The 15,991-nt window shown below is 39.3% G+C and overlaps 2 protein-coding genes and 1 pseudogene across 4 annotated transcripts in view; 2 read left to right on the forward strand and 1 right to left on the reverse strand.

The window, feature by feature from the left end:
* ENO4 (enolase 4) overlaps positions 1-13,852 on the forward strand; it is a 43,012-nt gene extending 29,160 nt beyond the window's left edge. The window contains exons 9-14 of the mRNA XM_053583828.1: positions 190-357; positions 2,594-2,719; positions 4,814-5,009; positions 7,636-7,700; positions 8,225-8,342; positions 10,405-13,852. Coding sequence (XP_053439803.1) covers positions 190-357; positions 2,594-2,719; positions 4,814-5,009; positions 7,636-7,700; positions 8,225-8,342; positions 10,405-10,574 — 843 coding nt within the window. The 3' untranslated portion in view covers positions 10,575-13,852. The remainder of the gene's footprint in view (positions 1-189; positions 358-2,593; positions 2,720-4,813; positions 5,010-7,635; positions 7,701-8,224; positions 8,343-10,404) is intronic.
* LOC128582789 (uncharacterized) lies at positions 957-1,032 on the forward strand (annotated as a pseudogene).
* Positions 13,853-14,003: 151 nt separating the features above from the next.
* The window catches only part of SHTN1 (shootin 1), a 115,723-nt gene continuing 113,735 nt past the window's right edge, over positions 14,004-15,991 (reverse strand). For all 3 annotated transcript variants that reach the window (XM_053583832.1, XM_053583833.1, XM_053583831.1), the window contains one exon: positions 14,004-15,749. In XM_053583832.1, coding sequence (XP_053439807.1) covers positions 15,524-15,749 — 226 coding nt within the window. In that variant the 3' untranslated portion in view covers positions 14,004-15,523. The remainder of the gene's footprint in view (positions 15,750-15,991) is intronic.

Here is a 15,991-nt window from a genome sequence, read left to right on the forward strand (position 1 = left end):
TCGGATGGTTACTCCCAGATACTGCAGAGCAAACGTATGCCCACGGTCAGTGAGGGGACCCAGACAGAAGTAGGAGCAATCAAGAATCAAAGGACCTGGTCCTTGGAGAGCTGTATCTGGTTATAAACTGTGAAGGACCTTGGTGTACTCTGTTGACATGCATCTTCTTTTCTTTTTTTGATCTTGCAGCAGCCGATCACTAGCAAGATGTCCCATCTTGGCTGTGTAACCATCAACTATGACACTATAGAGCAGCCACTACTTCTACTACAGGGAATCTGTGAGAACTTGGGGCTAGAACTGGGAACAAATCTGCATCTTGCCATCAACTGTGCAGGGCATGAGTTGATGGACTATGTAAGTTTCCACTTCAGAGCATTCACTTCTTGTTGAGGTCCGTAATTTTAAAATTAGAACTCAAAAGAAGAGCTTATCTGAATATTCTCTGCACAGAACCTATTGTTTCTTTTATTCCTATTGTATAAAGGATCTAAATACATATAAACAGAGTTAAGAAAGCCAAATGGCACCACAAATAACCATACATAATTTTAACAATAGGAGAAAAATGTCATAATTACATATAGAAATTCCATAATAAAGTGAATTACTTACATATAATTATAAAAGCTATTGAAAAGTAATGTAACAAACAGGTGAGATGATCATTTGATTGGTAAATGCTGAATTTATCAAGCCTGAAAAGTGGATCAGTTGTAACTATGACTTGATAGGTCCTTCCAGATATGTGGTTCTTAGAATTTATGCTGTGGCTCACTTTTTAAATATAAAATATTTCCAAGTTTATGAAGAATATGTTTTTGTCCAGTAAAACACATCACATTATTCTCTACAGCCTTGATTAAGAGGACAGAACCTCAGTAATGGAACTTCACCAGACTACTGACCTAAAAACAGATATTTAAAAAAAGAGAATTGGACATTAAAAACGTCCAAGTCAAGATACAGAGAAAATTAGCATGGCCCCTGCACAAAGATGACACACAAACTCGTGAAGCATTCCATATTTTAAAAATTATATATATGTCCAAGTCCTTACTTCCTCAGGGTGATATAATAATTTAACCTTAAACTTGGAAAACCAGATGTTAGGAAAGTCATTAGAAGTTTTCTGACTTACGCATATACATATATTCCTCCTCCCTTTTTTTAGTTTTAGGAGACAGGGTCTCACTATGTTGCCCAGACTGGTCTCAAATTCGTGAGCTCAAGCAATCCTGCCATCTCAGCCTCCCAAGTAGCTGACTTCCTATTTCCAAATACACAAATGCTGAGTCTATGTTTTACAAAATGCCTAGCATATTGGCCTGCATTTATGGTGACTTGGTAATTAATGTCAAATTCAGGAGATATGACCAAACAGGATTCTCCTTTAACTATGATTCTAACTTTAACTACAGAAGAAATTTTGAACACTACGTAAGAACCCTAAATTTCAGCAGACTTCTAAAAGTTTTTATTTTTCTAAAGAAACTAAGTACATAATGGAATGTTTAATTTCCTATTCACATAATGATTGGTTCCTAGGCATAGCATTAAGAAAAATAATTGCATGTTTTCATCAGCAACGTATACCAGAAACTGACTATGCTAGCTGGTAGTGCTAACTAGAATGGGTGTTTATTACTTATATTCAGCAAAATGTATGAGCTTGATATCAGATAACTTTTACCATAATATTAGTTCAAAGTCATTAGCATTTCCTCACTGATAAGATAGAATTTTTAAGCTTTGCATTATAAAAGCTAAAAAGTTCTTGATTTTTGATGTGAAAAAGTATAAAATCCCTTCAATTATAAACTTCTTAGGAACCTGCTTAATTCTAAGGAATCCATTCTGTTATCAGCAGCTTCTCTGTTCCCTTCTACCTTCTTTCCTGTACCTAAATATCCCAGGTCCCTTCCCTGAATACAGATTTGAAAGTAAGGACACTTTGTTTTGCAAAAAGATTGCACTAGATGCTTCGGCCCTAGACTTAATGACTTGGGGGATTTCCAGACTTCAAATGAATGGGGTTACACTAGAATTCTGCTTTCAGGACATCGTTATACTACAAGTTAAACACCTGAGAAATGACTTCATATAAGTAATTTTACATTTCATTCTGATTGTTAGTATCCAAAAACCTAGGCCTGCTATTAAATTTTAGAATATTTATAGTAAAGGAAACAAATTTCTTATTCATCATGAGTTGAAAGATGGTGAGGTCTAGCGAGTGGGCAGTTTACATTGCTATTCTGTTTGTTATTTTATGAATTTACATCACGAACCTAAATAACAAATTATTCCCTTTCTCCCCTGTACCTGTTGTTTTTTTGTGCCAAAGGCTTTTTTATCTGGTCTATGGAAATAGCTCTATGGGGCAATAGAGGAATGGTGACTTGATTTCCTCCAGGTTAATACTTAACGGGTATTTAAAGTAGAATGCATAGATTTCCCAGGTGCATGTGGCCTGAAAAATAAAATCTGTTTACATATCTTATATGAAATGAGCAAAAAGGAATTTGAATCATATCTTTAACATTTTAAGAATTCATCATTTATCCTTTAATATTTTCCTGACATGTATCAGACTAAAGGAAAGTATGAAGTGATGATGGGCACATATAAAAATGCAGCTGAGATGGTTGACCTGTATGAGGACCTGATCAACAAGTTTCCTTCAATTATTGCCTTAATTGATCCCTTCAGGAAGGAGGTAAGTAGGGTGCATCTTTTATATTTCATAACATATATTTTATATAAGATAGGCAGGACTCACCTTTTATGACAAAACCCATAAAATCTCATCCTTTTGGATCTCTGTCATTCAAATTTGTTGTCATTGGTGTGGGGCTGTCACTTTAGTTCAACATTTATGGAAAAAGGCACTTACTTAGCAAATGAATAGCAGAAATGCAGTTACCCAGGTTTGTGCCTGTCTAGGGAATGAAAGCAGCTATTCGCAAGCCTTTCAGGAGTACCTGTACATTTACCGGCACCCTAACCAATGGCAGTGTCCGTTCTGCCAGCCGGAGCTTCAGTAAGTTAACGTATATCATTTTCATGTGCTCAGGGAAACAGACTTCTGAAAGCCAAATATTTTTAACTTAAATCCAGTTACTACATATGCATAAAAGTAACAAAGCCATATTTTTAAGAGGGTTGAGATATTGAGGTTTTGTGATCTGGTCCAACTAATGCACCTGACAAGGTTGTACGACCATCTCTCTTCCTAACACACTTAAACACCAAAATTTAAACTCTTGATTGGATTTGAGAACCATTGAATAGGTTGAACAGATATACCGAACAGATGTCCTTTTTGCGATAACTATTTAGATTTTGGGGACAATAGGAATGTCAGCTCTCACCTGGAGTCCAAGGGTCTCTTAGTCTCATTCTGCCTTTTACAACACAGGCTCCACACCAGCACTCCCGAAGGCACCTGCTGAGCTTGTGACAATTGTTCTGAGGCTGACCACAGCTTTTTAAACATCATAGGATGCACCTGTGTGGTCTATTCTAATGGGATAGGCTGAAGTCGGTACAATTGCTGGGGTGACTGTATGTTTACGTATGTACATGCATGTAAATACTTCTACATATACAAATGTACACACACGTATATAATTTTAAAATAAGCATTTCATTTCATATGGTAGTCTCACCAATAAAAATGAGGATGTTGAGAAAAGGTCTTCAGCCTTGCAGGCTCTCTTCTTTTTCAATTTAGCAAAAATAACAGAAAAATCTCTCCAGCCAGTCTTTAGCAACATTATGGATTATACAGTGGATGGGAACAGCCACCACAATCAGTGTGGGGAATGACAGTTAGTGTAGGATAATATTTAGAAATAAACATATCCTACATCAAGCACACAAAGTAAATTCAGTGTGAGTTTAAAATGACATGCTTTTCTTCCAGAGGCTTAAGAGACCTGGACCCCCCGGGGTTACTCGCAGGGTTAGGCTTTTTTGGAGTTGTAAATTCCTTAGGCCTTTTCTCTGAAGCTGTACAACCCGTGAAGCCTGAGATCCAAGGGCATGCCGCCCTTCCTCAGAGATACGGGCCAGAGGGTTGACTTCTATTTACAACATATTGTCAGAGGTCTATAGGTGCTCTGCCCTGAGGGAAGGACACAGTCATTACTTCATACTGAGTAAACTGAGTGAATGCTTAAAAATATTTTTCCATTAACTCTGTTCCCCTTGTTTATTTTCTTCTTTATGATTTTGTTTATCCACCTGCCCAGAGATTAGTCAGTGTTTAGAAGAAGATGTTTACTACAAAAGTGATTGTGTTGATGTGGTAACAGGATATTTCCTTTTTAATTGATCTCAGATAGGTAAATTGAGGTAATGGTGAAAGTAACAGATAATAAATTAAGTGTTTACGTGACTAGAAGAGTAAATTCAACATCTGGAACAAAGATTTTCGCTACATGCCATTTCATCTCATCTAAGGGCGTGCAGTCTGTTTCTTGACTTAATAATTACAGGAGCGAGTTTACACCCACGGCAAAGCTGCTGTTCATTCGCGTCTCGGGTCAGGGAACAGTTAGTGTATTAATATTTTATTCACAAAATCTTTAAACTCAAATTTGGTCACTTTAAGTTTCTGTTCCCTGAAGCTTGTTGATTTGTGTGGATGTGGTACAGAAATCATCCAGGCTAGAGGCAAAGAAAGCTGTTTTGTGTCTCTCAGGGAAAGTGTATGACTTTGATTCTTTGATTCCGTGCTGTGTTATTCCTGCTGTGCTGTCATCATGTTCAACACATTCTAATGACCACTTCTTAAATATTTACCCAGGACTCTGAGCAGTGGGACAGCATCTACAATACACTCGGTTCCAGGTGTTACATAATTGCAGAAACTGCATCCAAAAGCATTTCTGAACTTCTAGAGCATGGAAACATCAACATTCCCAAATCCAACGGGCTGATCATAAAACATACAAATCAAACTACGATGTCAGACCTGGTGGAAATAACCAATCTTGCTGACAGTGAGTAAAAGTATAGGTCTGAAAGACTCATCTTATGATGTAGTTATACTTTAAGAATCCAAAAATATGCAGTATATCTAAGTTAATAAAAAGCATGGAAATCTTGGAAGAATAGAAAATCCAACCACTTGTGAGAGGTTTAGTGCTGGAAAACAAAATTCAGCTTACGGATCATCGTCAGTGTTCCACGAGCAGCCCAAGTCCACGAGGTCATCTCCTTTACAGAGGACTGCCACAGAGGTGTGGCCAAGGCCACTGGCCGTCAGCTTCACAGGGGGGAGGGCCTTTCTCCCCTAACAAGAGACTAAGGCCTGATTTCTTCTGAAAGGGCATATTCTTCAGAGTATTTATCAATTTGCTTTTGGTTCTCAGCTTTAGCTACAAAAAACTTGAGAGAACCCAGAGGGATACTCCAATCTTTAGTGCTGATGAACACCTGGGTACCCATCTGCTCTAGCCAAGTTTCCAGACACAATGTCATGTTCAAGCTAAGGAAAACAGGTCACCATTCACAAAGGCTAGGTGTGAAGCATGGCCAAGGACCAGCAGGGACAGATGTGTTAGCCTGCATCACATGGCTGCAGCATTGTAAATTCCCTCTATTATTTACTACCACTTCATGCTCTAAATTCATCTCCTCAGCATCTTAACCGGTACCACATAGGCACAGCCCAAGTACATGGTAAGGATGTCGTAATTCTTCATTGAAATTAAACTTAGCCACTTGTAATATAACCAGACTCCAGGGCACCATTTTAATTTGCGCTGACTTGGGAAAAGTCTAGGAGGGATCACAATTGGAAAGGGTCTACTTCATTGTTAAGGAAACAGGCAACAAGAAGATCCAATCAGAAAAAGCAGGCACTTTTCTGTCAGTGCTGAGACCTGAGGCAGGGGCAGGTCCACAACTACCAGGCAGCAGTGGGAAGCCGCAAAGCAAGTTGGCAAGGCAAGGGAGCATGGAAGAAGCTTCTAGAATGCAGGGCCTTAGCCATGAACCTGGGATTCAGCAGCAGGATCTCAGCAGCAGGATCCCAGCATCAGGGGTTGTGGGTGACAGGTGAAAAGCAGGGCTCCAATGCTGGGGGGTCCAGTATACCAGAAAGCAGTGTTATTTAGTACCAAATAGTTGGGCATTTGAGAATTAGACTTACTCCTTACAGCAACCCTATTAAGAAGATACTGTCATTTCCACTTTACTGATGAGAAAATGAGTCAGGTAACTTCCTCATGACACCCCCGTGACCTCACTTGCCCATGCTAGCATTTTTAATGCTTTAAGGTTCGAAGTCTAGATCAATGGTTTTAACCTTTTTTATCTCACAGCACACTTGAACCTATATTTAAACTTCCATGGCACACTTAAATTGTGTTCAAAAAGGAAAAAAATATACTTACTGTGCTTTGAACTTCTATCAAAAATAATTTATGATCTTCCAAAAAAAATTATCTGTAAAAATTTTCCAGCACACTATGCTGCTTTCTGTGCTGTGGCCGACAGGCTGAACATCACTGCTCTAGATGACCTTAGTCCTTGAACCTCTTCCTTTGGTCTAGAATCCTTGCTCTGTGCTGCTTGCTGACTCCTCATCCATCAGGTCTTGACTCAAATGAAATGTGTTCAGGTGTCCATGCCTCCCCTGCCCTCATAGCACCCTATGTTTTCCTTGTAGCACTGACCATAATAATTGGGACAATTCTTTAACGGCTAGTATCCTCCCCTAGTCTGTAAACTCTCTTGAACTCATGGACATCTCGTACACTGAAGCACAGTGCTGGACACCTAAAGACTGTGAATAGGTTTCAGGCAGGAAGCTGGTCTCAGACCTGCAGCAGGACCCAGAGCCAGGGGCTAGGCTGGTGCCAGAGAATAGAAGGAAATGCCCAGGAGGAGGGTCAAGGGTAGGCCCCAGCCTGGCTTTTCCTCCAGGCCGACCGCTCAGCAGTCAACTCTTCCCTTAGGAAGACCCTCACTCCTTCATTCAGGAGATGCTGTAGCTCCTGACTCAAAACATGAACACTGTCTCTATGGGGAGAGCTCTGGCTGGCATTCTTCATAGACTTTGGCAAATTCCAAAGAGTTTTGAGGCCCTCAAATGATTAAATACTACACTGCTATTCTAATAAACATTCAGAATGACAGAGTCCTTTGAATAAAATTTGGCGTGAAGTGAGAAAGCCATTCTGTAGGCCTATCAACTCCACATACGCTGCTCTCCCCCTATTTCAGTGACTCAAAGATGCACGTTTTCTACCCTGACCAGCAATACAATTGAATCATATGTTAAAGCTGTGGTTTTAGAAATAAATCAGTCTGATTTGAGCATTTCTCTCCTTTTAGTAGCAAGAAAACAATGGTACCTCTTACAAACAATATATCTTATCTTTGATGAAACATGGTATTCATTTAGTATTCTATTTACAGCATCTAAGCTGCGGGAAAGAGGCGTGAACAGATAAAACCAGGGCAATAAAAATGCAAATGTTAAAAATCACAGTGGGTGAATAGTTGACTCTTCATGGGAATGTTTTAGGTCTCTGGCACATTTTTAATTTTGATTCTAGAGCCCCTAGGTATGCTAATTGTTTTTACACCATAAAAAAAACAAAAGAATTCCTCTTATAGGTAAGAAGCACATCATCTTTGGAAGTACAGAAGGAGAGTCATCTGATGACAGCCTTGTCGATTTGGTAAGTGCTGAATGCTGGTCAACAGCAGAATTGCCAAAACACTGCTTTTATCAGGAATTGGTATTTCAGAAATGTAGTCTTTGGTGGAGAAAGTCACATAACCTTTTATGAAATAGATTTACTTCCTACCAGACAGCTACCTTTTGCAGACAGCTAATCTTTGAACTTTTAAAAAGAAGAAAAATTGAAGTCCAGAGAAAATGATGAGCACACTTAAATGACTGGGGTGTTCACTTGCAATCTTCCCTCCTAAAATGAAGAGAAAGGCCAGAATATTCGTAGATGAAATCAGCGTGCTTATACGACTAGTAAGGCGCCTGATGGATAGCCAGTCAAACCATCTGTTTGCCTTTCAACACTCTCAGCTTGTGAGCAGGCCACTTTATACATAAAGATGAAATACTAAGTTATAAGAGAAAAACCCAAACAGCACACCCTGACAGTTTCCTTTGTCTTTACAGAACTATGTAGTTCAGCAAGATATGACTTTTTCCATTTAAAATAAGTTGTTTTCCCTCTTTCAGGCTGTTGGGCTTGGTGTCCGGTTTATCAAGTTGGGGGGTCTTTCTCGTGGTGAACGGGTGACTAAATACAACCGCCTTCTTACTATAGAGGAAGAACTTGCCCGGAGTGGAACACTGGGTATGCACTGTTTCTTGCTTTGTTTTCACTTAGCCATGAATAAGAGAACAAAGACTGGAAGAGAGGGATAGAAGTCCCTCGGCAGGAGGGCAAGGGAATCCAAAGGCCACAAATAAGTGTTGACAAAACTAGGATGGCACTGGCCACAATGTATATTGTTGTCTTAATGGATTATCTATTTACCTGAATGTTTAAAACCCTCGCCCTTTTTCTTGCTGAATAGGCTGTGTAATGCTTTTCAATAGAATTAATTGATTGGAATCTCCAAGACTACCTTTTGTTATGGTCTTCATTATCCTTAAGGTTTCTCTACACAGCTTAGGAAAGTTAAAGGCAGATGTTTTCCCGATGGTTCTTGGAAACAACTGTTTTACTTAACAAGTGGGCAGCATGTTAACATCATACTTTGGAAAGGCTAAGATCTCAAGAGAAATCAACCAATCATTGGTTTACCTTTGTAAATTTGTATGGTTAGAAGCGCCCCAAACATGCAGTTTTTTATATTACTGATGAGGACGGCCAAAAGGAGGCACACAGCACGGCATGCAGACATGTAAAGAGGCCAGTGGAGATTGTGATGAAAACTTGTCATGTTTAACATATGAACTGATCTTGAAACACACTCTAAGATTCATGTAAGATAAAGACGGGAGACTATTTCTGAGTCCTGTATATTAGGGCAGTCAAAAGTTAGCTTGTGGGGTTTAGTGTGTAATACAAAGACTTTTTTCAAACAGGTAAAATTACATTGTTCCCCGTATCATCCGAGTATTCTTTATATCATCCTGACTTATAGAGGCCTTAGATTCTTTAAGTGACCCATCACATTTCCAGTTAGACTTTACGACAGAGGAAACAGCTGCTTCACGGCATCAAAAAGGACTCCAGTGACCAGAGGCCCAGCTGCCTCAGAATCCTGGAATGGAGTAAGGGGTTAGTGAGAATTCTTCTGACACTGGCAGAGGTGAATAAATGTTAATGGACCCAAAAAGACAAATCCCTTCACTCCTACTTTTTTCTTTTTTTGAGAGTCTTACTGCCGCCCTGGGCCCAGTGCCATGGTGTTATGCTCATAGCACCCTCAAACTCCTGGGCTCAAGCAATCCTCTTTTTTTTTTTTTTTTGTGGTTTTTGGCCGGGGCTAGGTTTGAACCTGCCACCTCTGGCATATGGGACCGGCGCCCTACTCCTTGAGCCACAGGCGCCGCCCTCAAGCAATCCTCTTACCTCAGCCTCCCAAGTAGCTGGGACTACAGATATGCACATAACGCCCGGTAGTTTTTCTATTTTTAGTAGAGATGAGGCTCACTTTTGCTTCGGCTGGTCTTTAAATCCTGAGCTCAAGTGAACCTCCCACCTTGGTGTCCCAGAGAGCTAGGATTACAGGCATGAGCCACTGTGCCCAGCCTCTTCATTCCCACTTTTGAGCGGAAAATCTTAGCAAAAGCTCAGCCATTAAAATACTATCACTGGTTATAGAGAACTGCCCGGAAAAGGCCAGCCTACCATCATTTCATCACCACCATCATCATCGTTTAACACGGAGCAGTTACTTGGCAATAGTTTGTATTCATGTGTAATATTGGCCTTTCCTCTACTTCATTTTCTTCTTATCCTTTTCTGCTAAACTTCTGCCCAAAGTCCACTGTACATCAAATGTTTTCAAAATACAGTAGAATCTCTGGTAAGTTGATCACCCAAGCAACTCTAACAAACTGGTCAACCAAAGAAGGCCTATCGTATTGATGTGGATGTCCACATGGTGCACGTCCAGCCTATGGAAATTAGGTCAATTTAAAGAGGCGGTCAATACAGGGAGGTGGTCAACTATGGAGGTTCTACTGTATTTAGAGTACAATGCAAATTGAACAGAAAAACCGTATTGGATAATTAATGCATAACCAAAGACAGGTCCAGTTTTAAACGGTTTGGGGATCCTTTTTGATGGTGATGTGACACATCTGGACGGTTGTGAAGATGATCTCCTTCACATCATGTAATAAGCAAAAACTGGCACCACTGGATTAGACAGTAAACTTTATTGATTTTTTTTTAAATACAGGTTTCAATGAAGAACACTTTTTTTTTTACTTTAATGAGGAAGTGGAAAAGGCTACTGAGGGACCTGAGCTGCTTGAGCCCCTGGAGCCCATCTACCCCACTGAACTTGCAGAAGAACCAGCCAAAACACAAGCATCTTCTGGGTCGGGCTGTACACCCCCCAGTCTATAGCTACACCGTTGGTATGATCAGACTGGTCAGTTTGGAGTGTGTCTCTATAGTGAGTTTGCTCTTAAACGTCACAAACTCCTATATTCTTTTTATTCTTTGAATTTCACTGTTTGATAAAATATATATATTTTATAGGTTTTTTGCCAGAAATTGTATCTGTGAACCTTGTTTCCCACCCATCATTTCCATGGGGATTTTGTATGCATACTTACTCTACTGTCCAGGATTCAGGGTCATGATCTAGTAAAAGTGGGCAATATTTTTGTTGCCAACTCCACACTCTGTCAAACATTTTATCCTTTACCAATCAGAACATCTCCAAAAACAAAAGCCTAGAAGTTCTCTGTGCCAGGAACAGGTGACCATCATCTGTGTTTATGCCACACATCTGTGCTGGAAAGCACAGACACATTTTTACAGCCAACCTTAGGCAGTGGTATGAGAACGTCACTATTTTTTTGTAATAGCCAAACAACTTCAATCTCACTTTCCTGCCTTTAATTCCCTTTCCCAATTCCTTCCTCTTTTTAAATTTTAGTTTTTCTTCTATTATCTTTATCTTTGTGAGGCTCCTTATGTCTTTTTTGGAACATAAGTGGATATAAATGAATAAGCACATTGTGAATGAATAAATATTCTCAAGGTTATTAAATGCCCAATTATTTATACTGCAGCTTTTAAAACGTGACTAGCTAGTGATTAAAAACAATGTGACACACATGCTGACTGAACTGCCTCCTTTGTGAGCCAGTGCTGGGGTTACACACAGAAGTACCAGAAAGAAACATACTCGACCACAGACACATAGTAATGTCCAAGTGCTTTATATAATTTAAGGTCTCTAATAAACGAGTTATCACTTGTTTTTCCTAAAAATTATATGAATTGCTATGTAATGGCCTGTAGGAGTGGCTAAGTTTAGATTTCTGATTTATTCTATATATTTTTACTAAGCATACTGAGGGCTTGTCCTTTTGAAGAGTATTAACAGGGAAACAACGCCCTCTGGTAGCACCAACTCTTTCCTCTCAAAGCTTCAATTTGAAATGGCCTGAGAAGTGGTGTCACTCTTAAGTTGGGAGGATGAGGACGGTGTCACAGTTTGTGGTTGCTACTGCCTCTCCCAATGCTTGGCAACAAACAATGGGGCAGGAGAAACTGGAAGGACAATTCATCTTCAAGGCAGGACAGACGTAGGTGGGAGTTTAGAGAGCCTTTGCAAATGTCCTCAGAGAAAGACACACACACACACAAATGAATCCTAGAAGTAATCCTAGAACTGTGACATAAATCATAATTACATTAATGAAACCAGAGCAAAAATTTGCAATAACAAAATAATGAAATTAAATTAATCAAAGAGGTGATTTATTACTTCAACCAGGTCAACATTTTATTTTATTTATTTTGAGACAAAGTCTCAAGCTGTCACCCTGACTAGAGTGCCATGGCATCACAGCTCAAACTCTTGGGCTTAAGTGATTTTCTTGCCTCAGCCTCCTAAGTAGCAGGGACTACAGATACCTGTCATTGTTGTTTAGCTGGCTGGGGCCCAACCCACTGGTATATGTGGCTGGCGCTCTACCCACTGAGCTATGGGTGCCACCCAGGTCAACATTTCAATTTCAACATATAGCACAGTCTACTTACCTGTCCTAACTCCAGGACCAGGCTCACCATTGAATAGTTAGCATTTTATTTTTTAGAGATGGGGTCTTGCTCTGTCACTCAGGCTTACTCTGCAGCCTTGAACTCCTGAGCTCAAGGAATTCTCATGCCTTAGCCTCCAGAGTAGCTGGGGCTAAAGGTGCACGCTACCACACTGGGTCTTATTATCTTGCCCAGCCTGGTCTCAAAGTCCTGGGCTCAAGTGATCTTTCTGTGACTTGAGGACAGTGTTGGGACTACAGGCGTGTGGCTTGGCTAGGCAGCATTTTAATATAAAGTTCTTAGAGGGCTAAGCACCATTTCTATTTGTATTTTCTCTCTGTTATATGTGATAAAAGGCATAATTACACAATAATTTATGCTAACTAGAAAAGAAAGAAACTAGTCATAACCTATATTAAAAATGACAATGGGACGGGGAAACACTAATACTTAGAAGAAACTTCAAACCATTCCAGTCCTTATGGGGGGACTGCTTGACAACCCTTCTAAGGTCAATGATAATGACAAGAGAGTTATCCACTCCCCACAATTTACGGGCATATAAGCTAAAGTTGCTCCATAATCGATGTGACTAAAACATGTACAGTATGCATTTAGAAGAATAATCCAGACTTTGAGACTCTGTGATACACACTATCACCGATGTGACACACAACCTAAAAATGGTCTGAAAAGTTCACAATAATTTTTACCTCTACTACTCCATTTCCAACTAAGATTTTACTGTGAACACAGGAAGTAAGGAAGGAGGAATTACTGGTGAGTCGTCAGAGCCAAAACACCCTCCTTGCTACTCAGGCCGACAAGGCTGAGAGCTAACAGCCTTGTGGCCTCTGCCAGTCAGAGCTTCCCTGCGCCTGATCAACTATCAAACAACTGTGGGTGAGTTGATATGAGATGAGATGCAAAAATTTTAATCCAGAAAAGCGGGAGACATTTTTTTTTTCTTCAACAGCAATAGCGTGAAGTGCCTCTGCCCCTATGCATCACGCTGGCTATAAAATGCATGAATGTTAATTTTAAATGAAGCTCTGCAGCAGAAAAGATTTAATTTATAGTTCCAAAATGGAAGGAAGAATAAATAACCTTTGAGACAAAACAAAAACATAGTGTTGCAGTCTCTTAGAACTTTAAATGGGACAGATAAGATTCTGTATGTAAAGAGGAAGGAACTACCTTGAAGATGTGAGCACTGGTCCTCCTATGTCTTCCTATCTGGGATCAACCCTTTTTGCTCACAACATCACTCCAGCAGGAGCAAAACCTCCTCAAAACTGAGGTTAAAAGGAAATACCGTAGTCAGAAAAAGACAGGTAAATACCCTGCATCAAATACCTTTATGTGAAATTAAAATGCTTTGTGATCATGGCAAAGGAAAGCAAGCAGCTTAGAAAAAGGCAAGAACACTTCAAAATACCAGGTACTAATGGTTACCTGGTCCAGTTAACACACCTCACTAAATGTGTAACTTCTTACCCTGGAAATGAGAGTGTTTTTTTCATAACTATATTATTCTGCTGATGTGTGTGATAAAATACAGAAAGATGCTGTTCATACTTTTATATTCCTACATGTATGTGAGAGGCACATCAGGAGAAGGAAGGAGAACAGGAAACACGAATCAAATTCCTCAAAATAAAACCATCCTGAGGACTAATAAAAATTACTGAAGTTATCAATCCTCATACAATTTTTCTATTAAAGAATGTCAAGCTTGGGGAAGTAAAAACCAAAAACATCAATAACCACAATTGACCCTTAATGGGAAACTGTAGGTGCTTTTTTAATAAGTGTGGTGAGGAGAGTTCAAATCACAGCATAACAGAACTGGTGTGAGTGAATCAATGCGGTCTGTAGCTAGTATATCATACAGCAGTATTATCCAGTTGAGAAAAAATACAGTTGAAAAACATACATTTTAATTCCCTATGAATCAACTGTGAAATCAACACTAGGAGAACATGGAAACAGTTAAGCCTAACAAATCTACAGAAAGATAATTACCTCCAAATTTAGGAAGTACTTTTACCTGCCTACCAACCTCTTCAAGCCTATGCTTAGCACACGTGCAAAAATACAATACAACTACTGCAATTATTACTATCATTTTCTTTTGCCCTTAGGTGAGAAACACCTGACAGCTACATGCTGAGCCATGCTAACAAAACTAAACCTTTCACTTTCTTTAATAGTAAAATTACCATTACTGAATCATTGTCATAAAAAGTGCATTCAAGTACATTACCACTTATTTTAAATAAACACCAATTTTGAAACAATCAACTTTGAAAAGCTGTGTAAGTTTTTTTTTTTAAATCCCTGATTACGTTTCTATTTATTCACTGTGGTGGCCTGAAATATTGTATTTTTAGAGACTAACTACCATTTAATTTCTTAAAAAAAAAAAAAAAAAAACAACAAAAAACACACAAACCTGTGTAATATAGAACAGCAGTGAAGCAAGAAAAATGTGTGCTTGTCACTTATCTTCACCGTACATAAGAAGTGTGATAAAACGTGGTACTTGTGCCTCATTAGTAAATAGGAAAACACAATTAACTCATAGCAGAGAGCACCTGGTTGACTAAGATATTACTGTTAAGTTCAAGGTTTGTACTTTCACCTCATTTCTGAATTCAGGCCACCGGAGCATCCCTGCCGAAGCCCCTGGGGGCTTTTGGACACAATCAGTAGCATGTATTTTTCATCCAATAGTTAACAATATGTGTAATTAATACCGACTATGGGACTGCTAGCGTGATGCCAACTCCTGAGTTTGGAGCTTATCTCAGCCTGCCCTAGAAAATAACTTGTATGCCACAGTACCCAACAATTTCCATGCTGCTGCAGTTTCACCATCAAAGAGGATCAGACTCAAAACAGAAGCTTTTTTAGGGCTTTTAAAATCATGCTGGGTTGGTCAGTTTTGTTTATCCAATTATTCACAAGCACCTCAAACTTTCAGCGTTCCATTTAATGAGTGGTATGCACATTTCCTAAAAAGACAATTGATATCTGAATTTTTTATAACCTTCTAAAAGAAGCCATACTTAACATAGTAACTAGGAAAAAATTTTATCCCTATAAAGATCAAAAGCCCAGAACTACTCAGAATGTGTATTTTCCTAAACAGCTTATTTATGTTTATACTACTTATAAAAGTGACACCAGAAAAGAATCTGTATTCTGAATGCAGTGACCAGAACAGAATGTCTATAGCTCTTGCCGATACACCAAAACTTAATCACATGCTATTGAAAAAACCAGAGGCTGACAGATCAGCAGCTGGAGCTGTCTGTCTCTTTCATTTTCTCAACACTGTCTTCTTTGTGTTCTGGTTCAACTTCACCTTCCTCCTCCTTGCGTTGAGTTGGATCCTTTTCAGTGACCTGGTCTTTGGTTTGGGGTTCATGTGTGGAAACAGGATCTAAAACTACAACTGGTTGTTCAGCTTGTTTTTCACTGCCAACGGATTTTCTCCCGCATCCAATGCTATTGGGAGGCCTATGGGATAAAGAGTTAAACAAAAAAGTAAAAAGCAAAGAGAAAACAGTTGTCTTTCATATTCCTGGATTCAGACCAACAAAAAAAAACCCCAAATGTGCTAAGTCTAATCAACATACACAGAGTAGTCTTTGAGATGCCAGCCATTTAAAAAAAAAAAAAAAAATGAAGCTATCAGATTACAAGGCCAGAAGAAAGAAGGCAGAGAAGTCAGCACAATTAACTCCAGAAGTGTTAAAAAG

This window comes from Nycticebus coucang, chromosome 3 (assembly GCF_027406575.1).
Source record: "Nycticebus coucang isolate mNycCou1 chromosome 3, mNycCou1.pri, whole genome shotgun sequence".
In the NCBI taxonomy this organism is placed as follows: domain Eukaryota; kingdom Metazoa; phylum Chordata; class Mammalia; order Primates; family Lorisidae; genus Nycticebus; species Nycticebus coucang.